The sequence below is a fragment of the Aythya ferina genome (genome assembly GCF_964211825.1).
Source record: "Aythya ferina genome assembly, chromosome: 2".
Lineage (NCBI taxonomy): Eukaryota > Metazoa > Chordata > Aves > Anseriformes > Anatidae > Aythya > Aythya ferina.
In genome coordinates, this window is record NC_140297.1 from 156862487 (window position 1) to 156886859 (window position 24373).

General features: G+C 38.0%; 1 protein-coding gene across 4 annotated transcripts in view; it reads right to left on the reverse strand.

Moving 5' to 3' along the window:
- Positions 1 to 24373, reverse strand: part of TRAPPC9 (trafficking protein particle complex subunit 9) — a 453395-nt gene that overhangs the window by 224331 nt on the left and 204691 nt on the right. For all 4 annotated transcript variants that reach the window (XM_084509339.1, XM_084509336.1, XM_084509337.1 and 1 more), the window contains one exon: positions 19599 to 19689. In XM_084509339.1, the coding sequence (XP_084365465.1) occupies positions 19599 to 19689 (91 nt within the window). The remainder of the gene's footprint in view (positions 1 to 19598; positions 19690 to 24373) is intronic.

Here is a 24373-nt window from a genome sequence, read left to right on the forward strand (position 1 = left end):
GCAGCAGAAAGGAGAACAAATAAAACCCCTCGCAAAGTACATTTTCAGAGAACAGTAATTACAGGCAAGTATTTTTGTCTTCACTACAGATACAGCTTTGACATTTCCACTCTCTCACAGAAACTATGTATTTAAAGTGGAAATATGAAACTAGTAAATGGCAACTGTCAGTTGCTGTGTGTTCACTGAATGTGTGTCAATAAGGCTATGCAAGACTACTTGGCAATTATTTTTAACCTCTCTCTGCCCACAGAGGAGATCTATGGGAGGATTTAATGGAAACAAAGAGTTCTAGGAACTGATTAGCTCTGAATTTTACAAATGAGCAGCAAAGCTGAATGTCAATCAATAGCAAAATGCACCAGTCTTCAACTTCCAGCCAACGCATGACTGACCTTCAGCTTCCTTCTTCACTTCATTAGATATACACCTTCGTAATGAAAGAGAAGCTTTATAAACATCAGTGACAGATGATAACAAAAGCCACCAGAGAAACACAAAACAAAACAAAAAAAGGGAAATAACCAAACAACAAAAACACCAAAAAAAACCCTCTGTTTCTCCCAAGAATGCTTAGCTAATAAAGCAAATTAGGTCGTATGTGAACAGCTAACTGTAAAGAAAAAGCAGCTGCAAATAAAATAGACGTCGCAGTGATGGCAAAATTACAACAAAGATACCACCATTAAAGTAATTGCAGCTGGTCTGAGCCCAAATAAGAATTAAATCGCCTAAAAAAAAAGGCAAGACAGAATACAGATAGCAAACCTACACAGGATTTCACATGCCTAGTGAGTATAAAAAGCATCAAGATTAACCAGGGAAATTGAGGAAAACTGGGGTGTACATCAGGATTTCAATTCATTTTTATCAGTTTGTGATCTAGACCTTTTTTTTTCCAGCAACACCCTGACCACCTCTGTAGGCTATGAAAGCTATGAATAACTAACTTCTTGATCTGCAGTTAAGATCCCTGATTATGATTTTACATCATTTTTAATCATACTCTCTGATGGTCCCTTCTGCAGTCAAGCAGTTATAGAAAGAAAAAAAAAAACATCCCAAATTCTTTCCTCTACTATCAAAATCCCAGGCATTTCCCATTCTCCCTCTATCTCAAACCTGTCACTAATGTTTATAAAGTTCCTCTTTCATTATGAAAGTGTGTATACAACCATAATGAAGTGAAGAATAAAGGATAAATTCCTTCATCCCATATAGACTCTATTCTAATGGCTTCTGACAGCCCTTTTAGGGTGTTCTCTTCCACATGGGGACCGGCTGCTCACACAACTCCTCCTGCATAACTCAACTTCTCTCCCCTGCTCCTCGCAGCATCCTTCTGACTTGCTCCTGGACTTCACGAGAGAGAAATGCAATCAGAAGCTCAGCACCCCATGCAAGGGAGGGGGACCCAGACTCGCCCACCTGCCCTCCTCTGGCTCCTCATCCCCGGTAGAAGGCACGCTGATTCAGCTCGCTAATCTGGCAAAAACTCAAACCAAAGCAAACCAAAACACTTCCCTCTACCCCAAGGTTTCTTTTCTGCTATTTTAGTGAATTGAACTGAGTCACTGTGCCTTGAAGTGGGTGACAGAGCCAGAAGCACATGAATTTCTTTCACATAGGAGTGAGAGAGAAGGAGATAAGAGAACTAAGGACCAGTGCTCGGTTGTAGTAGGAACAAGCCACCAATGCGCTACGAGTCTTTTCCTACACCCATAGCCTTCCTTCGTCTGTCCTTCCCTTCAGACAATGCCCATTTACCTAAATCTCATTCAATTACACACAAAAAAATATAGAATTTAGATGTTTTCAGTCTCTTCTTCCTCTTCTTTTTGATAATCTTTCAGTTTTTGGCTTATGTTACGAGATCCTGGAGACAGGAGCTGCCTACTAATGTGGGCTATACTGACATGGACTAACTCAACTGCTGCCCAGAGAAAAAGCTCCGAAAAATGGTATTAAAAACTGTTTGGGGTATGCAAAAAGAGCAGAATTAAAATGATTTCCTGATATGAAAGAACCTGTTTTAAACAGTGTGGAATAATGGCCTCTATGTGTCAGAAGATAAGAACAACCTCCAGCAGCAAGACCTAGAAGAAATTCCTAGAGAAAAAGCACAATTAATTTTATTATACCCTGAGAAGAAAGTGTACCCATCAGCGTATTATTTTACTCATGCTTTTCTTATGCTACATAACGTTTTCTGAACAAAAAGGGTTACACAGCAGCTTATTATTATTAAAATATGACACCGCTTGTGTCTTCCCGAGCAGCAAAAAACTCCACTCAGATGCTCTGAAAAATCTTTTCATTTGCCTAAGCCATCTGTCAACAGGCCATTTCTTCTCTGCCTCTCCTTTGATCACACAGCCCTAATTTTCTCAGTGCGGCAATTAATCTTTCCCCCGATTTTTATATAAAGCTATTAGAGAGCCTTCTGAAGGCTCCACGTTGTACACCCGGCTGATACATGCCAGCCTTGTATTCCTATAATTACCCCTTTTTTCCCCTCCTCTTTTCTCCCTTCTCCCTTTTCCACCTGCTTCAATAGGACCACGCGAGCTTTTTGTGCTCGCCGCGCTGTCCTGTAGCAGATACCATCCCCGCCACCCACAATTCTGCTCCTCGAATTACCAATAGCAATCTCCAGACTCCTTTTTTTTTATTATTTTTTTTTCCCTTTGGCAAACTACACGTTGGTATTATGTCTTCTGCTCCTGCAGTACGCTGCTCAGAAAATGAATGGTGGAGACGTCAGGCCGAATAGCGTGTGCTTAAAATTCTTCCCCATTTCAGCAGATTGCCTTTTGCTTGCATTAGGTCTTATCCCCTTTAATAAAAAAACTTTCCTAGAATGAATCTTTTGATGAATAGGCATTGAGATAGTCTTCGGGAAAATAAAATCATTCACTTAAGGAGAAGTAGAACATTTAATGTGATTGGATACATCATCCTTCCCCGAGTATTCATTTCATGCACAAAATCCTTTTGATGCTTTATACCTTTAGTGTCACAATAAAGAAATCTTCTTATTACTGAAGAACGATAAGACAGTAAACAGCAGCTGTGTGATAGCACTGATGTAGCAGAACATATCCCCGCGAGGATTCTTGACCTTTCAGCCTTGGTTTTGAATGCTGCAGCTAAAAATATCTTTTCTCCGCTGACAAACATTACAGCTACATGCTGCAGAATAGCAATGAGGAGCTTTATGCTCTAATGGCTTTACTATAAATAGAATCTCTTCAATGCTAAAAGCTCTTCATTAAAAGGATTAGTGACTACAACACACAACAGGAACAACCGATACCAAACCTCAGGCTTTGTAGCACAAACTGATTTTAAATGTGCAAGATTGAAGATTTCCAAAGTCACTGTAATTTGGTCAGTAAAGCAGAAAGCAGAAGAGCTCTCTCTTCCCCATGCAACATTTTGGAGAGCTGTCTGCGATACAAAATTAATATTTTGAGGAATCTGCTTCCTAGTGCTCTCATCTTCTCCAGTTCAATGCCAAATCGACTGTATAATGCGATGTCATAATGAAGCACAAAGTCGCAACAAAGCCGATGTCTGTACTTGAGCATAACAAACGATCAGTTATCTGGTAGAGCAGAAAAATTTTTTCTTTCCTGCCCAGTTCGAGTTAGGGACATGAATTCTCCCAAGGCTGGGCTGCAGCACTCAGCTACGTTTTGGTAGGAGTCCTTCTCGGTGACTGAAGGAGGAGAGTGACAAAGGCAGGGGCAAGGAGGTGAGCAGAATGGGGATCCTACTCACCATTTTGGGATCAACACTTAATAAAGCCGGCGTTACAGATGTGCTGGCACTTACACCATCAGACTGATGTCTCACAAATACTATGCCATGGGAAAGAGACCAGAGACAAGATGTAAATTAAAGCAGAAAGAAGGCACGTTTGTTAAATGATGAGTTATCCTAACGTAGCAACGGAGAAAGACTGACGAGGAAGCCAGAAATTTTGAGGAAGAAGGTAAATATTACTTGCTAATCGTGACACAAATTTAGCACTTCCAATTCTTGGAGATAACAAGCTTGTCAAGTACCCTGTTAACAAACACACTTCAGAAGGATCCAAAGATCTCTTCAACTCCCCCGGCACGCACTAAAATTGGGGTGTATAAGCAGTCAATCAGTGAAATGCAATCCCCTCCGAGATTAACGGCACCTGAAAACACGCAGTAACCCCACACAAGCACAGGGAAAGGAAACCGTTCTGTTCTTGGATGTGGTTTACTTGCTCCCATCCTAACCTGCACTCCCAAGCCATCTGTCAATGAACCATGCCTACAATTAGCATCATTTACAATTAGTCTTATAAACGGGGGTAGCATTTTCTAGTGCTAGTTCTGGAACCATATGAGGACTTTGACCACAAGCAGAAGGTTCACTTGGGACAACTTGTTCGCAATATTATCCCAAAAGGCCCCAAAACACAACACTAAGGAAGACTGATAAGAGAATATATATCAAAAGCCTAGAACACGTATCAAGCCTTCAGACCACTGAGGTTTATCTGTTATTCTGTGGCCATCTACGGCCCTCTTGTATGACTTCAATGGACAAAACACTGCACCACTGGATTGCCCATCGATGCATCCCAATAAACTCTACCTCCAGTCCTTTGAATTTTAGTTCTGTGGCCGTGCAAAGATATTTTTGCCTCAGCGTTTCTAATCCGTTTGCATTAAAGCACACATTGTAAGGTAATTCGGTATTTATTTATTTAACAAAAGACACAGTTTGATTTAGTTGGAACTAATGGCACACTTAAATACTTTGCGGGTTTCCCACTTTGATATTTGTTTATTGTTAGAGAACAGAAATTTAATACAACAAACCAAATATAGATGGCAAAAATAACTACGGATGCATGTTTCCCCTCTGATATTTAGACAAATGGCAAATTTTGATCCCCAGCAAAAATTTCTAATATGCAGAACTACATAGCTTTTTCATTTCAAATTAGAGGATTTGCTACTAACATGCCATATGCCGTGTGATATGTTTAACAGAATGTTACACTTCTAATTGCCTACCAATCAAGGGTTCATATTTTCCAACAATTAGCGGGGTAAAATATAAATTTCCTAGTGCGGTTGTTACTTTCAGGCACCCAACAGAGCCTTTAATATTTGAATGTACACATCTTGGAAATATTTTAAGCCACATAAATTCACAAATGTGATTTGTCTTCATGAAGAGACCTCCGCACACGGAACACTGACTTAGAGAGGACGGGGAGAAAGGAGAATGAAAGATGCATTTCTTCTTACAGCACCATCTTTTTAAATCCCCATTATCTCCCATAAATGTTCTCAGATATCCGACCCCAGAAATGGGGGTAGAGAACGCAGGGGATGCGTGTGAGGGGTGTTATGGGGTGGGATGGGGTTTGGGATTTTGGGAGATGGAGGTATCAAGGGATATCTACTTATAATGCCTCAACCTTCCATAATGAAGATCCACTCCTAACGGCGGTTGAAAGGAAGAACTACGAAGCTATTCCTGGCATCATGGGATCTTACAGAATAAGCTTCTCCAAACATTTGAAAATCACCCAGTTTCGTGGGCAAGCACATAAAATTAAATATTCTTTATCCGTGCCAATTATGGCTGGTTTGAATGGGGAACAGAAAAAAGAAAAAAAAAAAAAAAAAAAAAAAAAAAAACACAGGAAACAGCTCTAGATAATTTTGATTAATTTCCACTTTCCTAGGCAGAAGATGGTATCCAAGCCTGACATTCATGCTACAGCTTTAGAAATGTTTTAAGATATTTTGTGATGACATTAGCTTGCTTTTTATTTGTATCTATTAACTTACTTGCTGATATTCAAATTTCACTAACAAGTGATGAGTCTTCCCATCATAGCATTTATTATTTATGATGGAGCAGGAGAGCACTGCTTAATGAATAGCAAAAATGACTCGGATTCATTTTCAAAATACAAAGAATCCCAAGTGACTTTTCACCTAGACATTATTATACAACAGTAGAATTTTTACTGAACAAAATATTTACTTCTATTTATTTCAGTGTTTACAAACTTGAATAAACTCAGTTTGCCATCAGAACACGAAGTAATGACAATTAAAGACTGACTAATCACCGCATATAAAACAGTTTTGATTTGCTATTAATTGCCAGATACTATGTACTGAGATTTAATTTCTAGAGAAATGCTCAGGGCAATTTCACTTCAGCAGTGAAAATATTTGAACCTGCACTTACATCTCCTGTTTCTTTAGCATTATCTATAGAACAGCCCTTCGTTACAGCCTCCTCTCTAGATTATAGCATGTCATGAAAAGTATAGGAGTCATCACTACACTATTTGAGTTTAAAGCTTCTTCCCCAAGGTAGTTCAAAGACTTCATCACTGCAAGGTTCGGTATAAACAGTGCTACTCAATGATATCTGGAAGACTCGCCTACTGGGAATACGCATGCTGCTAGCTTGAACTTTAATGAAAATAAATAAATAAATAAATGAGTAACAGAGAGCAGGATGTAAATAAAACATAGTTCCTCGGCCAAATGAAATGTCTGGGTTTCTGCACAGCACCGGTCCCTTCATCTTTAAATGTACCCATGCAGCAACTCCATGGTGAGTTCGTATCATAGGACTATCCAAATTAATTCATTTAAAGGTTCGTTGATGGCACAGCGTATGGCATCCACAGTTTTGCAGACTAATACTCCAGGTATAGGATAAGGGTAAATGCCCTCTGTGGCCTTTTCCATCAATTAGGTAATGCTTCTGGATTATTACCAAACTGCCAGCACCAATGCAAAAGATACCTTAAAAGGAACAAGGATGATTAAGAGAGATGCTATACAGTACTTCAGAGCTGTTCTTAATCTCACACAATATATTGTTTTCCAAACAATTTATTACAGTAAGAGAAGAAAACCTGGGAAGGTTTGGCCTGACAATCAAGTAGCTGATTTTTTTTTCAAACACTCAAAATAACAGAGTTTCATTGTGTGCCACTCTGCCTTTTGAAGAACAGTTTCCACATTATCATCTCTAACCTCGTTACGGCTGCCTTCCCTAGCAGGCATGCATTGCCCCATAGCACAGGGCTCGTCCACCTCCTCCCATTTTCACTTGGCTGAGTTGTGTGCAGCTTTCTGAATGGACGTCCTGCTCCAAAACTATGCGCTGTGACAGCCAGAAAGCCAAAACATTTCTCACAAGTAAACAGTCCTGAACTTCTCGTTTTCATTCCTTGTCTTGCATCAAGCTAGCATTTTATATATATATATATATTTTAGTCTTTGTCTGGTGTTTACTCCTTCTGCAGAGACTTCTGAGTATTATTGGCTCCAAAGAACTGCATGGACTGCATTACTGCATCTCAGAAAGGCAAAAATTGAAGAATATCAAAAAATTGAAGTAACATGCTTTGGTAGGCTGTTGTCAGATGTCACCCAAGCACTGTCTCCCTGCCCCTCCTCAACAGGACTGGGGGGGAAAAAAAGGATGAAAAACCTTGTGGGTTGAGATAAAGGTAGAGACATCAATCACTGTCATGAGTAATATGAACCACTTGGGGAAGAGTGATTTTGTTTTATACCAATTGAAGTAGATTTGGGCAGTAAGAAACAAGACAGAATACTACTTTCCACCTGCCACCTTTCCCAGTCCCAACGTCCCCCTTCACCTCACCCTTCGCAACTAGCAAGGGGATGGGTTGGGTTGGGATGGGATGGGATGGGAGGGGATGGGAGGGGATGGGAGGGGATGGGGGCTGCACGCAGCCCCCCCAGCCCCTCTCGGCAGCCCCTGCCTCCTCACCCGTGGCCCTCCCTGGGCTGCAGGGTGGAGATCTGCTCCAGCGGGGGCTCTGCAGGGCTGCCGGGGAATCCCTGCTGCCTGTGGGCCTGGAGCCCCTCCTGCCCTCCTCCTCCTGGGGCCTGGGCCCTCTGCTGCTTCTCCCTCACCCTGGGCCTCCTCCTCAGCCTGTGCCCGCTCTGCCCTTTTGGAAATCTGGTTTCCCTGAGGCACCACCAGTTTGGTGCTGGGCTCAGCTGGGCCATCCATGGGGCCGTGTCCAGCACCGGGCAGCCCTGGCCTCTGCCCACAGAGGCCCTGCAGCCCCCCTGCCAACACCTGGGCAAGGACATCCTATACATTTTGATTTCTAAGATTTTGCATGTGAATATGAAGAAAAGCTTAGTTACAACAAAAACTAACCTATTACTTGAAACTCCTACATATATGTGGGTTTTCTAACAATTGCTGAACATCCAGCTAGCAAAACCAAGCGCTTGGGAAGCAACACTGCACGAAACACGTGTTTGATTCCATGCTTTGAAGGACAACACAAGTCACCTGGATAGACAAATGCCATTTTGTCACTCAGAACGCTAGTCAAGATAATAGGAAAGAAGTTGTTATATATCTGACTCTTTAGCAGTGGAGCTGCAGGCATCAATCCAGCTCTCACTTGTCAGCCATGGAGCATCTGCCCGGGTTTGCTAAGGAAGACTAAGGGATGAAAAATGCTGGTGACAAAGGAATTTGAAATCAATTCATAAACCTTACAATGACTGAAATATAGACACTTTTTCATAGCACTGCATTCATCTCTGACAGGAATAAGTCCAGATACTGCTTTACTATAGCATTGATTAGGAAGTTAAGTAGCCAAAGCGCGAAATGGAATTAAAATGTTCATCTGAAAGTTTTGGCGGTTTAATTATTTCGTATTTACTCAGAGGAATTTCATTATTATCCATCTTAAACATTGAAGATCCCGTTAGGCTAGAGGAGACTGCAGCCACTTGCTGATCACTGCGTTGTAGCAGGATATCAACAAAATTCACATTGATCTTAGTACATAAACTTTGAAAAGTGCCAGAAGGTTTAACAGGCTGGATTTGCTCCATCTTCACCAATTTCAAACTAACATTTGTGAGGGAGGCGATGCTAGTCTCAATAGCCTACATCATGTTCTGTGAAATACTAAATATTCATTACAATTCCAGCAACTAATAGGATAACGATAGATAATCTTGAAAAGGAAAGCATGTTTACTTTTTTAAGGTAGAGATCATTAAGGATCTATGTCAGGAATGATCCTTCTGAAGAGCTAGTCTTGTCATGCAGATCTCAGGAAAAAAATATATATATATTTTGCAACAGACACAGATAAAGGCTACTGAAATGACCGTGAGACAGGCGATAAAATAGCACTGTGCTATCAAGGAGACTAGGAGAGGTAGTCCTGACTGCTGTCTTGAAATGCACCAAATAAAAAGCTAGAGTAAAAAAGGGCAAACTTCAGAGACTGAGAAAAGCTATTTAAACTAAAGAACATTATTGACATGAGAACAAAAGGGCTGGAAATGAGTCACAAATAAATTTAATCTTGAAATTCCTACTCACAGTATGGTTCTGAGATGCAGCTCGATAAGTTTATAAAAGGCTCTCCAAACAACATTACTCTGAGACACTTTCTGCAATCTACTTCTGAATTAAATAACATCGAGATGTATATTTCATGTTATGATATTAATTCAAAAAACATGCAGGCAATACAAATCCCGATCTGTTAAGTACCCATAAACAGAAATAATTTATTTCAAATACATCCTAACAGTTAACAAGAATAAATAGCAAATAAATAGCAAATAGTGAGAGCACTGCTGATTAATACCTTCATTAGGAACAGACGTTCACAAACTCGCTGGTTGCTCCAACAAGTTATAAGAAATTACAGTCACTGGGAAACCAGAAGTGGTCATTTTGCCTCTTTAAGCAGGCAAAGTTCAGGATCTTCACTCCAACTGACTGCTGTTTACTGGTCTTATTTTCATCTAATCTCAAACCTTTGACTACATTTATCACTCATTTTTCCTTTTCTTTGTTTCACAACCACTAGTTCACAATTCTTTGCAAAAAAAAAAAAAAAAACGTGTTTTCTTTCTGCAGGTGAAGGATATATGGGGAAAAGTGTGATAGAAAAGCAAGCAGGGATGCAGTAATTGGGAGGGCCAATGAATCCAAATTACATGATATATAGGTGTAACATCGTATTTTACCCCACCTACCCATCCGAGTGTGAGGAAGGCAAAGACCCCGCTGAGAAGCCCTGCTGCCAATGTCCCCAGCACAGCAGTGCTTGGCTGGAGCTCGGTTGCAGCTCTGAGCCCTCAAGTCCCACCATAATAAATTCACTAACGCTCCCACAGCTTGGGAGTGCTGTTCAAAGGCTTCCAGGCAGAAACATTTGGGGCTGGTGACCTCTGTTTCTGCTCTGAAGTTTTTCACTTAAGGTTTCCAATGCTTTTAATACCTGCACTTTTCCTTTAGCTTGAATAACTCAACCCCACCGTTGATTCAGATAACTGACACTTGACTGTTTATCAAAGCACAGAAATGTAATTATCCCTTGACACTTCTTTTAATTATTGAGGATTGCTGCTGCTGCCTTTTTTTTCCCTGAAGTTTTCACATGAGGCAACCAATTATTTCTCTCTGTGTAATTCCAGACACTGCTGAGCCATTTCACCCTTTCTATATACTACTAACATTTTTAATTAAGACTCTCCCTTATTTCATCTCTTGTCTCTGGCCTTGATATGAAAGTTCTGTAACAACTCTGTACATGTCTGACACCATTGAGCCACAATTTTCTATGACACCACTTGAAATGTAATGAATAACAGAAAACAAATACAGTGTCTTTTGATGAAAGCCCTTACTGCAGCCATACTGCAGAAGACATTTGCTCAGCTCTTTTATACAGTAAAATTAAAACAACAACAACAAATCTCTTTCTGTAACTTTTTCTAATGTATCCAAAGGTAATCAAAAATGCTACTGCAGTGAGTCTGAATTTTTGCTTGATAGGGAAATGCAGAGTAAAATAAGATCACTACTGAGTATACAATCATAGCTTGGGATGGTTTTTCTTTTTGCTTGGCTTCCTTTGTAAGAATCAAGTTAATTATTCAAATCAATCAAATCAAAGTAACCTCTTCCTTGCCTAAAACTGTAATATCTAAGTGTATATATATATGTATACACACACACACATTATGATGACTTAATACAAAGTTCAGGTATATAAAATAAAAACAAAAGTAAAATCACAAAGTTTCAACACCATTTTAGCAAAGAGACGATGGGGAGAAAGAACAGGCTAAGAAAGAAATGGAGAAAAAAGAGACAGAAAAATAAATCTCTTAAGCTAGAAAAGAGACAATTAGCAGCCGATTTTGAGAGAAAAAAAAAAAAAAAAAAAAACACTATAAATGAGAAGAAGAGAGAAAATGAAAAAGAGAGGACTTCAGTCAAAGCTTGTATTTCCTCATACAAATCTGTCTGTTCTAGTCTTATGCTCGTACTGTTGAGGTTTTGACAGTTGGAAGCTATTAATTTCAGCATTACAAGGCTTATTGAGGTGGATTTATGTTCTTTAAAGTCATTAATTCACTTCTGCTTCCTTGATGAAATGAGGGACTACTTCAGAACGAGCACAGCAAATTAAACCACCTTGCCTCCCCCCCAGATCGTCTGTTCCCCAGAACATTTCTACTGATCATAGACCAAGCTGCCCTTAAGTAAAGGGTCAAAACACATTAAGGGTGTGGGGGGGTGTGCCCAAATGCAAATACTTTTAGCAAAATACAAAAATAAAAGAAAAGGCTTCCATTGAATTTGTTAAACTATGAACTTCTAAGCTACAGCTTCTCCTCAGAAGATGTCATAATCCAGTCAAAGGACGCCCTTTTTCCGTAAAAGAGTCTCATCTAAGTCCAGGGTAGTCAGTGAAAAGACTGCTTTCATTTTACAGCACTCATGCCATTCGGTTCCAAGCGAATTACTTATTTTTTTAAAGAGAAATAAAAGCTGAATAAAACCAGAAGCTAGATAAGGAAAGCTGAGCATATGCCTTCTGGAACAAGGCCTCCTTTCCTGCTTACTGCCCGAAACCAATTACGTGTTGAACCTGTCCTACATAGGCTATTCAGAATATTCCTGATTGTAGAATCAGCTTATTTTTAATTTCTCATTCTCTGCACACTTAACTGTACAATTCATTTAATTGCTGGGTAATTAAAATCCTGCCTGATCAAAGCATCTTTCTTGCCTCTCTTGTTCATACATACATCTTCTGATCTTTTTTTCCTTTATTCTTTGTTAATTGTCCACAAGCTGAACTATATTTTTCTGAATTTTATTCAAATGGTATCTTCTGTGTCCATCAAAGTAATAGAAATCTATTTCTCTGCAGATTCGGTGATACTTTTCACTGACTGCTTTACAAGCCAGCTTCTTTGTCCTTTCAATCTTCTTCCTTACAATTGTCTTTGAACCTCTTTTTGGAAATATAACCCATTTTCTTGATTATTTCAATAGCTTTTCATTTTTTAATTTGCATGTTCAATTAATCTATTATTCAATTTGCTTCTAACAGTACCTAGAAAATTAAGCACCTTGCTCTGACTGTGCAACAATTTATCATCCTTACGGTATTCCTCAATCACCTGTTGTGGCTTAACTGCAATCTCATAAGCAATATTCCTACAAAGAAGTAACCTATGTATGCCTTTTTGTTTTTTTCTGTAAAAAGACAATAAGGTTTTGTAAAATGAAATACTGAAAACAAAGTAAGTCACTTAACTCACTGTAACAAAAGGTATTAGGTGTGTGTGCCACAAAGTTCTGGGTTTCACCTTCCTTTTCGTATCTGATCAAATACCATCATCTGGTAGTTTCCTCTCTGCCAGTATTCCTGCTCTAAGATTGTATTAAAATCCTTAAGCATCTTAAAAATTAAAAAAAAAAAAAACTGCATTTAGTAACAGACGGGTACTATTCAGTTTGTTCTTATGCCAAAAGTTGCCTGATTTCAGCAATTTCTTCCCCTCCTTGCAACCTGGTCCTCTGACAGATTTCCAGCAATTCCACTTATTTCCTATACCCTGATTTTGATAAGTTAAAGAATCAGTATCAGAGAAAGTGGAGTTCAAAGCAAGAGAGACTGTCTCAGATGTTTGAGTTGGGAACACAGAATCCACCTGCCAGATTTACTCAACTCGGTATCTGAGCAGATTTTATTCGGTGTGGTAACATAACCCCATAATCGTAAACCCAACAATAAGTCTTCATTATTTGATCGCCTCCAAAACTTTACTTTTTCCTGCTCTGGTTTGATTAGAGCTCTTCCGTAAGAAGCTTCCCATGGGAGGTTTCATTAGAGACTTGTGCAGACATCCCATGCACCTTTCCTCACAGCTGAATCACGCTGGTAGCTCAGAGCTACACTCAATCAATCCCTCTCCAGTCACTTCAGACAGCTGAACTTCGAGCAGATTTCTGTGTTATTGGGCTCAGAACAGATAATCTTCCTTTCTGGACTTACATTTCATCCATTTTGGTTATGGTGCTTTGATTTTTGAGATTATCTATTGATTCCTGCGTGATAGCCTGATCTTTTTGAAGAGACTGTGGTGCTTGTCTTTGAGCCAACAGCATATTTCATCAGTATGTTCTTCTTCCTCGTCTTTTTTTTCCTTTTTCTTTTTTTTTAAAGCAAAAATCACTATCAGTTCACACTGGCAAAGTCGTAAAAGAATGGTCCTAGACCAATGCTTAGACAACTCCATTAGTATTTATTACTCCTTTTCCCTTCCAGCCTCTTCTCCCTGCTTTGATAGAAATTCTGGGCCTGCAGCTTCAGCTACCGGTTCCTTCAGAAACCCAAGAAGGATGTAACCACTGGCTCTCTACCCAATCTAGGAGGTTTTGTTCATTTATTTTCACCTTTTGGTGCTCTCTTTATTCTTAGTACCTTTTCTTTGAAATCGCTACTAGGCAAGTTATGTCTGAAACCCTTTCTCTGCAAGTTTTTCCCCTCAGTTTAGAGTAACCAAGGCTTTGGTAAGAATTAGAAGCAACAGCTGATTCCTAGCATTTCACACAATAGCATGTTTTGACATGTGAGAATGTTACTTTTGTGCCAGATGCCCTAGTTTTATCAAGTTAGTCCTTTTTTTTTCAATGTACTACCCCAGTCCCTTAACACCTCCCAGTAACTAAAGCATGTTGCTTATTTGACATTGCCAAAATATCCTCCAAAGCAGCCTGCACACAAGCTGTTAAGATACGAAAGTGTTCCCACCTCTCTTAATTCTTAAAAATAAAAATGAAAAACCTGAAGGTTTTTCTAAATGGATGAGAAAGGTTGGTTACCTAGTGAAATTCATTTACCACCCAACTGTTTCTCGGTTTCTGCCTTGCTATGAATCACACTGCGATTCTCTCTCTCATAGACAACTTTCTCTTCAAATTTTCTGGCTACCATTTTCTTGGTTTCAACTTACTTCTGATGGTAATAGCCAGCCTGCTGTAATTCTGAAGTACAAAACATTTAAGAGTATTATAGTTTAATAAATGACTAGAATAATAACTAATATTTTTGAAGGACAGACCCTGATATACCCACCCGATCTCTCCATATTCCCAAGTTTATCCCTATGTAATCCACATGATCCTGTGATAATGAGTGATTTGTGTATTAAAAGAGAAAGTAAAACTGCTTCCTTGCAGTTTCCTCTTAAAATTATTCTTTTAACAAATACCAAGATGTGATTCAAAGATGGAGGATGAGCAACGTTGTAGGACTGCCCCAACTAAACCCAAACTGTTAGCAGTAATCACGTCTGCAGAGATCTGGCTCTTTTTAAGTGAGTTCTTGGAGGAGGAGCAAACTGTCAGGATGTCAAGATAGCATCCAGGACACAGGCTAAGGATGTACGACTTCCTCATCTACTCACTGACAAATACTTCAAAATGTTTTCCTCTGTATTCAGGACATGGAGATTTGACACTGCTGCAATCTCGGAGTTAATCACATAAACTGTGGAAAGGAAGATTTAATTATGGTCTAAGGTCAGACTGGAAAATACAAAATAAAATGGGCGAGTAGCTTCAGTAATTAATTTTAAGATCCATTAAATACATAAGCTGTGAAAAATTATTCTAATTTGATGCTCTTTAAAACAAACAATATGTTATTGAGATAATTTCTTTAAAAAGTAATACTTTGTAGGATGTTTTGTGAAACATCACCAGACAGAACTTCCAAACAAGCTGTTGTGGACTGCATCCTCATAAAACACATCAACATACTTTAAAATCTACCTTTCCTCTTTTCCTACTTGCAAGGGACAATTTAACACCATCCTTCAGTTCTGACTTTTTGAGTTTTCTGTAAGCACAACATGCCTGCATGATGCAAGTAAACCAACAATTTATTCTGGGCCCACAACAAAATGTAGTATACTCCACCTATATGTAAATAACTAAGACTTTGGCTATCAACCACCACTTTCCTTAATTCTGATCTGGAAACAACATTTAACAGCAATATTGTTAGTTTTCCCTTCAATAACATGAAAATGAAATACATTGCACTGTGAAAAGGTGTATAAAATTAAAGGAATTGTTATCAGCTGTCTTGAAATTCCTATTTATTAGAAAGTAAGAAGTGAAGAATGAATGAAATGAGCAAATGAAATAAAAGAATGTATGAAAGCAAAAGGTATTTCTGGATTTTGCCTGGGGTGATGCTCAATCATCGCATGGTTCCTAGAATATTACTGCAAATACAGCCTTTATAGCTTATTTATAATCATTGGTTTTCAGTTATTCAGCCAGTTTCTACAGGGAAGGAAAAGCTAAATGTTTGCCCTATATATTATGACGTGCAGCACTTCAAGATTTGTCTACAATTCTAAATTCCTAAATCAAACTTCTTCAATGAATCTTCACTCTATCATGTATGAGGACCATCAGGAAAAACATCTTCACCCTGTGGTTGCAGCCAGCAACAGAAGTTCGGTTTCTTTTGCTTTACAAAGGAGGAGAATTGCAAAAAACTTTCCGTTGTGAAATTTATGCAAAAAGTTGGGAACCTCTCCCTTTAGATGTGGTTGTCAAATCTGAATGCAGGAATATCCTGGGTCCAACCTATTCCAGGTTCAATCAAAAGCCCATTTCAAATTCAGTCTATTTCAACTTCAGTAACAACATTTTGTGTATGGCATTCGTACCTATGATTATTTCCCTATAAAACGCAGAAGAGTACCATCAAACTGATAAGTGTTTGGTCTCCAAATTTTGCTTGCTTGCAAAACGTAGCAACATAAATCAAATACAGATCGAAAAAATATCTCACTGCAAGCAATTACAATTGCCTCCATCTGATCGTTTGCAAATCAAACCCCAGGACTTGCATGACATATGTATGCCTTGGAAGAGTCTTGGTTCTTCTCATTAAACTTTGCAGGCTATGTTTCCTTGATTTGATCATATTAATATATGCACCTTAAAACCACATCTATTCCTACACTTGGTTTGTTGCCCAGCAATAAAAAGAAAATATGTCATAAATTTTAGAGAACATTGAACTTGCTGGTGTTGAGCAAGATCATGTTTTTCAATTACGTGTGATTTACTAACCTTACTAATAGACAACTTCATTTTACGGAGATGTCCTAAATCTTAAAATCAATTTTAACAACACATTAAGAACTCTCCCTCTCTAGCCTATGACATATTTTCTTTTTTACGATTCCTTATGTTTTAAATACTGTTCCCTTCCCCGGTCATTTAATCATATGAAATCACAACCCACACTGTCCACTAAGAGCCACTTTTTTCCTCCATTTGACAACTCTCAGAGCTGACTTCTGACCCTTAGACCAAAACTTCACCGCCACTAACTTTTAATTTTATTCTTTGCCTTGCCTTTGGTGAAACAAAGACAGGACTGTCAAGTTTACATTAAAAATTATTTCAATATGCTTTTATAATTTTAGAAATGTAGTGTTAACTCTAATATAAATTACATCAAATTTAAAATAAATTTTGAAGTCCAGCTTTTATAATTTTGAACAAGAGCCAGCCATTTTTTTAAATCAAAACCGTGTTAAATATTCATTCGTGTTTCAATGTGAGCCCTTATAATAAAGTAAACCCTTCAGTGTAACCATCAATATAGGAAAAGCTTTGAGTAATCATAGGATCAATTTCTTTATACAACACGAAGGCAACATTTCTTAGCCAATACATTCAAAGGTTGTATTACAATGATGGCTAATATAAATAGTGTTTATATTAAAACGCAAGTTCATCTTTCTTACAGAAAGGCAAAGCTTAGAGCAAAGCGAGGTTCTGATTACAAACAGGATGATGATTAAGAGGAAAGAAATTCAAGTGGCCGACACTGCCATATTACATTATTCTTAAAAGTAACTTATCAATAACATCAAAAAAAAATCAGAGAGGCAGGATGATAAAAGAACATTTGTAAAATACTGCTGCTTTAATTATACGTATTAAGATGACAGGTCTTTAAGTAGCAGTGGTAACGGTCAAAGAACGTTTAAGACAGCTTGCATAAGATTATCTCAATATTGGTATTCAGCACAGACCACCACCACTAAAAAAAGCGGATTTGTACAAGATAGTTAAGGTCTGTAATAAACCACACGAAAGCACAAACACTGTTTCTATCACTTCAAAGCAAAAGGAGAAAAAAAAAAAAAAAACAGGAAAACAAAATGTGCATTGCGTCTTTGATGACGATTTGAAACACTTTCCTATGCCTCTAACAGCTGAGTAGGAAACATAATCTGGCTAAAATTTAGAGTCTGAAGGACAATGTGTCACATTGCCTAAAGATGTGTACACATACACATTTTTGATTGTCCAGACATTCCAACAAATTCTTGCTATTCCACCTCCCAAACCAAAAGACAATCTTTTAATTCCTCCTCCATCCCATACACTAATAAAATCAAAATTACCCTGCCAATGCCATGGTCTTTCTGAAGGACCCCAGTAGCTTTCCTCAGGAGGACTACAGGTAGGTTTACCTGGCCACAAAGTGATGAAACCAGGTAGCAAAGATTCAGCTACTGAATATGGGAAGTTAGAGTTGAAACTGAAATTTCTCCATTGCTTTTTCTTTTCTTTTCTTTTTTTTTGTTTTCAAGTAAAATCAGACTTTACAGGTATGAGACAGAGAACATCATGGAGTGTTGGTTGGTGTTTGTATGTTCTCACAACTACAGCAACTGCAACTCTAACTGAATTAAGCAACCACATGAGAAATTACCAACTGCACAGGCAATTGCATTTTATTGTAAATCGGTCCTACATTCATGATTCCTGAATAATTCATCAAAATATCAATGAAAATCACCATTTAGGCAGGATTAGCAAACACAGCCCTATGCTTCTAAAAGTCTCTTTGACTTAGACGCTAGTAGACTTTGGCAGTTAACTGAAAACTAAAAGAAAACCAAGAAAAATAATGAAGAAGAAGAAGAAGAGGAATTCATCCTTAAGATAATCTCCTGTGCAAAAATGCCAAGGAAAGATTTCCAAGCCCAGAGCCCAGACTACAAACCTGTTGAAGGTCAACAGCACTCGGTAGAACTAAGATGACTCCCAAGTGACCTGAGATGACAACATCTGACACAAGCTGCCTGTTTTACTGATGAGGACCAAATCACCAAAGACAGACATTCAAGCAAGTGTTACCAAATCTTTGAATCCTCTGAAGAACAGCTGCCAGGTAAGCATGGTTTCAGAGACAGATGCTTAAAGTTCAACATGTTTGCAACACACCAGATTCAAAATACTACCAGTTTTAGCCTTCTTATCGATACATCAGGTGCATACACATTTTGACATATGAGTTGACGATGGTCTGTATGTTTGAAAAAAAATTTTTTTGAAAGAATAAATGTATGCAAATAATAGCATTTGGGGTCTTTTAAGTTTAAATAATTAGCTCAGACAATGCTGATGGACCATTGCTCCTTAAAAGTGGTCCCCTCTGAGTCATCAAATTAATTAGAACAAGGAGCATAGAGTTAAATTTGCTTTTCAAACAAAGACTTTGAAAACAGTTTTCTTACAAACACGGCACTTCTTCTGTAACCGATCATTGCAATAGAAGAGTTGGGGATAAAACACCCCACATCCCAAAATCTCTACACAAGCCTTGTTGAGAACCTCAGACACTAGTCAAATTATCACACCTCTTCAAAATTAAATCAATTAAATATTTAGCTGGTGGAACATCACTGTAAATACAAAGTTAAGATTTACTAAGATTACTAGAAAAGATACTAATGCAAACGTCTAGATTATGGTGAGAAATATACCACAAATAATATTGCAATTCCATATGAAAACGTTTCAGAGAAATTACTTTAAAAACACGCACTGTCAGGCAAAGAGAAAATTTAAGCAGCAGCCACCTCTCCTGCAAAACAACTCAGACCACAAATTACAGGAAAAAGTGCATGCTCAGGTTTCATATACACCATCACTGAACAGCGATACTTAAAATAAAATTGATATAAATTTTACGGTTATATTCAGCTAAGCAAAACATCTAAAGGAAAAAAAAAATCCTAGCAGATTCTTCTGTATCACAGAGTACCAGAAAATGAAAACATTACCATTCTCATGCAGCCAGAAATTACAAACCAGTACGTCCTCAGAAGAGATCATCAGTAGATTTTGACATTACTCACCCCACTGGAGAGGAGCCAGCTGTAGATGCTCCAGGACCAGTTGATTGAGAACGCCTTCCACGCTTGCTTCTCCTTCACGCTTCAAGGAAGGGTAAATTAGAATTAAGGAAAACTTTGATTCAGAGAGAAAAAGAGCATGTAGCACGCACAAATTTTATTACTGGAAATCAAAACTGCAACTTCAAGATTCATTAAAGGTTCAAGTTTTATATTTGGTCGTATTAGTCAGTAAATTGGCTAACAATAATAATTAGAGCAATTTGTATCTCTGGAATATAAAAATTTAATTCCACTGAGGAGCATTAAATATAAATATGCAAAGGTAAAAAGTGTCTGAACAATAGTACAGCACAAGGGGAAAAAAATCCGGAAAAAATGCAGAATCTGTAAGTATGTGGTGCAGGTTCATAATTCAAAATGACAAGAACAATTTGGAAACAAAAAGAGATAAAATACAAACCAGAACAAATGTGGGGTAGGTCAGTTTTGAATATTGGCTTGGTGCAAGTTCTGTGGCCATACGAGGAAGGGTAGAGAATTTAGTGACAATGTCATTATTTAATCTTTAAGGTCTCTTCCAACCTGAGCCAGTCAATGATTCTACGAAGGGCAAACATCAAACCATAATCACACGGGCATGTAACCTGCAAGCTTCCCTTCTACTCAGTCCTGTATGAACCCAGTGACAAGCTCAGACTGAAATGAGAAAATATATTCTTACTCTAAGGACAGCAGAGAACTGAAATCACCTGTTGGGAAAAAGAGAATCTCTGCATTTAAAGGGCTTCAAAACCAATGGAACACAAAGGTATCATTTTCCATTTAAACGAATTCATAATAATAATTATAAATAATATACTAAAATGATATCTATATAATGGGGTGCATCAGGAAACTTAAGTCAAAGAGCACTGGATTTTTTTTTTCCTAATTCTCTGATTTCAGAAGACCACTGAATTCAAAGGGCCTTGAAGGACATACAAACATTAGAACCACTTTGTATTTAGCCAGAGTTGTATTGACTGGCTTTGGCACAATTTTGTACCGCAAAAAGCTCCTGTCTCAGGTCAGCTGAGAGGCATCATCTTCTTTGTGCCCTCCCTTCAGGTATTTCACCTTCAGGAAGAAGTGGATGTGGAGCAAGCAGGGCTCTGCACATGAGCTTCTCAAAAATTCTCCTTATCCAAACATAATAACCAGATGTGAAGTGCTGTCCCAACATCCTTACAGGCTGAACTCCCAGGAAGATGCCTCGAGGCTTTATCCAACTACTCCAAAAAGAACTGGAGCCATTTTTCCCACAAATGGATAAAGAAAGATAGAAAAATCTATGAATTTTTATAAACAACTCCTTAAAGCCATCAGTTCTTTTTCTGCAAAACTCTGAAAAGGGTGGCTCATCATCAGACTGATGAAGTATGTTCTCATCTGAGTCATTTAAAAGAAAATTAACAGGTACTGAAAACAACTAATTTCTACCACAGGACATAAAATTATGTATTCTTCAGAAGGTTCAAAAAAAATAATAATCTTGAAACCTCAGACTAAAAAAAGAAATCACAAATCTTACCAGAAGAATTTGAAAAGCTATAAACAACATTGCAGAAACCCACCTATTTGGGAAGTTCAGGACAGCAGACTGCCACCTCAGAAAAACATCGCTGCTGAAAAATAAAAGCCAGGCCACCAGCACAACAGAATAATTGCCATAAACCAAACTGTGAGATAGAGAATACATATTTGGAGGGCTTTATAGACGCAGCAGATAAATAATTCTGTTATCACATCTTTAATCTAAGGAATACAAGCGAGGGAAAGCACTAATAAAAAGGCAGTATTTTAAAGAAGTTTTAAAACAGAGCGGTTGCCATTACCCGTAATGTTAAGCTAACTTAACTGTAATTTACTTACAACTGGCTCACAGTGGTGCCTGGAATATTACAAATTTTTACTGCTTAAAGCTCCATGGAAAGCTTAATGCCTCAGATACCATTATGAAATGACTATAAAAAAGGTGATTCTCCAAAGTTTATTGTTGGTAAATGCTATCAAAACAGATCCATGTATTCATAAGGAAAACACATTTTTGCAATTTCAAATTCAACACATCCACAGATTATTTCTACAGCCACCACAGATTATTTCTACAGCCAACGACCTGTTCAACTCGATGCAGAATATTTTGCAATGCACGTGATAGTTCTGCAACAGACCAATAAAACTATGGGAAGTTCCTCCAGATGAGTACAATATTCAGAAGAAAGTCTATGTTTAGGTCATTGTTCCCACCCTCTGGCAAATATGTACAATGATTTAAATATATATATGCATATCAACTAATAAAAATTACCTTTACACACTTTTTAAGCCCCATGTCCAGTTTTTGCTTCCTGGTACAAGACACCAAAACACTGGATCAAGTTCCCTGGAGCGCTGCCCAGATGATTATAGAGTGCTGGAGCACACAACATAAAAAGCTGAGAGAACAGGGTTTGTGTGGTCTTGAGAAGAGAATAAAGCCTAAAAAGAAATTTTACTGCTCTGTGCCATAGTGGGAGAGTATAGAGAAGATGGAGCCAGACTCTTCTTGGAGGAACACAGTAGTATGAAGAGGGGCAACAGACACATGTTGCAGGGCATGGTGTTCTACCAGACCTGGAGAAGTTCCTTCCAACCTCAATTATTCCCTAATCCATTTTGTCTTCAGGACAAAATAGACTCAAATACAATACTGATGTCCAAGTTGCACAAACTGATTCAGAAAATGTGCTTTCCCTTGGCAGCAAATCCCCAAAGTGCTTAGTTTTTAACAGGCACCTAAGATCTTGACCACAAAGTTCCCTAAATACCCAGACCAGGTAAAACTCTGCTGCCAGGCAGCCTCAAAGACAAAAATCACTGAAGAATCACAAAGAAACTCGGTGTGGTGGGATGGTCTGAGCATGCCTAGCGGGCACGTAGAGCACTGAATTTCAAGCCTTTGGTTGCCAATTAAAGCAAATCAGCTGGTTCCACTCTTTGCTCAAAGTGCAACCTGATGAATGACAAGGTCATGATCTAGAATGCAAAAGTCATTGAAAAAAAAATGCTCAGATAAACAGAAGTACAGGCTGTTGAAGTCTGACTTTGTAGATTAAATCTCCCTAAATAAGCCTCCACACATTTTCGTGACCTGCCACAGTGATCAGAAACCTGCTGTTCCATAGCAGTCCCATTTTGAAATGCCTCAATTCTAAGAGCAAATTCTTTGTTTTTAACAGCACACGCATCAGCCTGGAATGAAACAGATGACTTCCAGTTTCCGCTGCAACTACTCACGTTTGGCAATTCAAGACTTTGTCTCTTGGCCAAGAAAAAGAGTTTCAATGTGGGCCTCGGATGCAATGAACACACAACAACCAGATACTATTGAGGAAAAAAAAATAATAATAATTTTACAGAGTAGACACCTTCATTTCATGTTGTTTTTTTTTAGCAACAACAGATTGTGTATGATGTAAACTGTTTCATACTAAAAACATGAATGACAATCAAATGAATTGGTTATTTCCCCTAGGAAAACGTTAGATTTTTATACCAACTTGGTTGCCTAATGTGTGGTTGGGTGCCTCCATTTATAACTCCGCATTGTTACCTAAAACCTGCAGCTTAAAAATACAAGAGAGTTTTAAAAACCATTTCTGTATTAAAATTACTGACTTTTCTTCTCTCTGCTATGCAGCACTCCACACCTTGCATCTTTCTACAAAGATTTATTTTCACTAACATATTTCTGAGTTCTTTTGCAAATAAATACAGGTGGGAGCATGCTCACGATCATAAACAAATTAGCAAATGTTCATAAATAAGATTATACTAATGAAAAACAGATTTAAATGATTAATGAACACAGTTTACTTATAGCAGTAGCCTTAGTCATATTTTAAGCTTTCTGCTGTACTATTATTGTGGTATTTTATTACTAAGACTAATTACATGCAGTTATTAAGGTACCTAAATTTAAAAGTTACCATTGCAAACAATTGCTGATGCTAAGAAGCTGTATGGGAATGTAAAGCTCCATTCAAATAAAGTTTTTCTTAGGAAATCTATCTATAATGATTTAAAAATGCCACAACATGCAATATTCCCCTAACTGGCAATTCATAATTATGATCAAGATGAAGTCAGAACAGACAAATAGAAAAGTAAATTTCAGTAACAGTTACCAGGGGTTTGCTGTCAAACCCAGACAGCATATCAAATGAGATGACTCAAGTTTCTGTCCAATACATAATCATTTCAAAATTTTGATTGGCTACTTAGATGATGAAATACAAACACATTCATAAAATTGATGTATTTGGAAAAGATGTCAGTGTTCAGAAACCTAATGAATGAGTGAGACTTTTAAAAATGTGGAAAACCTAATAGATGTGGAAACCTAATGAATGAGTGGGACTTTTAAAAGATGAAATTAAAGGAAGAAAAGTTCCAAGTATCAACTGGAAGGAGTCAACAAATTCATAAAGGGAAGTTGGGAATAATTATTCAGGTGGAACTATATGCTCAAAATCAATCAGATATCGGACACTTGGAAAAGAAAACATGTTTTTCTCAGAGCAAGCATTGCTTCTGAAACATGGAAGATGCAGCTTTTATTTCATGAGAAGCCTCACCTGAAGTATTGCTTCCAGCTTTGGATTCCACATATTGAGAAAAACATAGCAATGCGATGGAAAGAAAATGTGGTTTGAAGAAAAAGACAAAAAAAAAAAAAAGCTGGCAATTAGGTT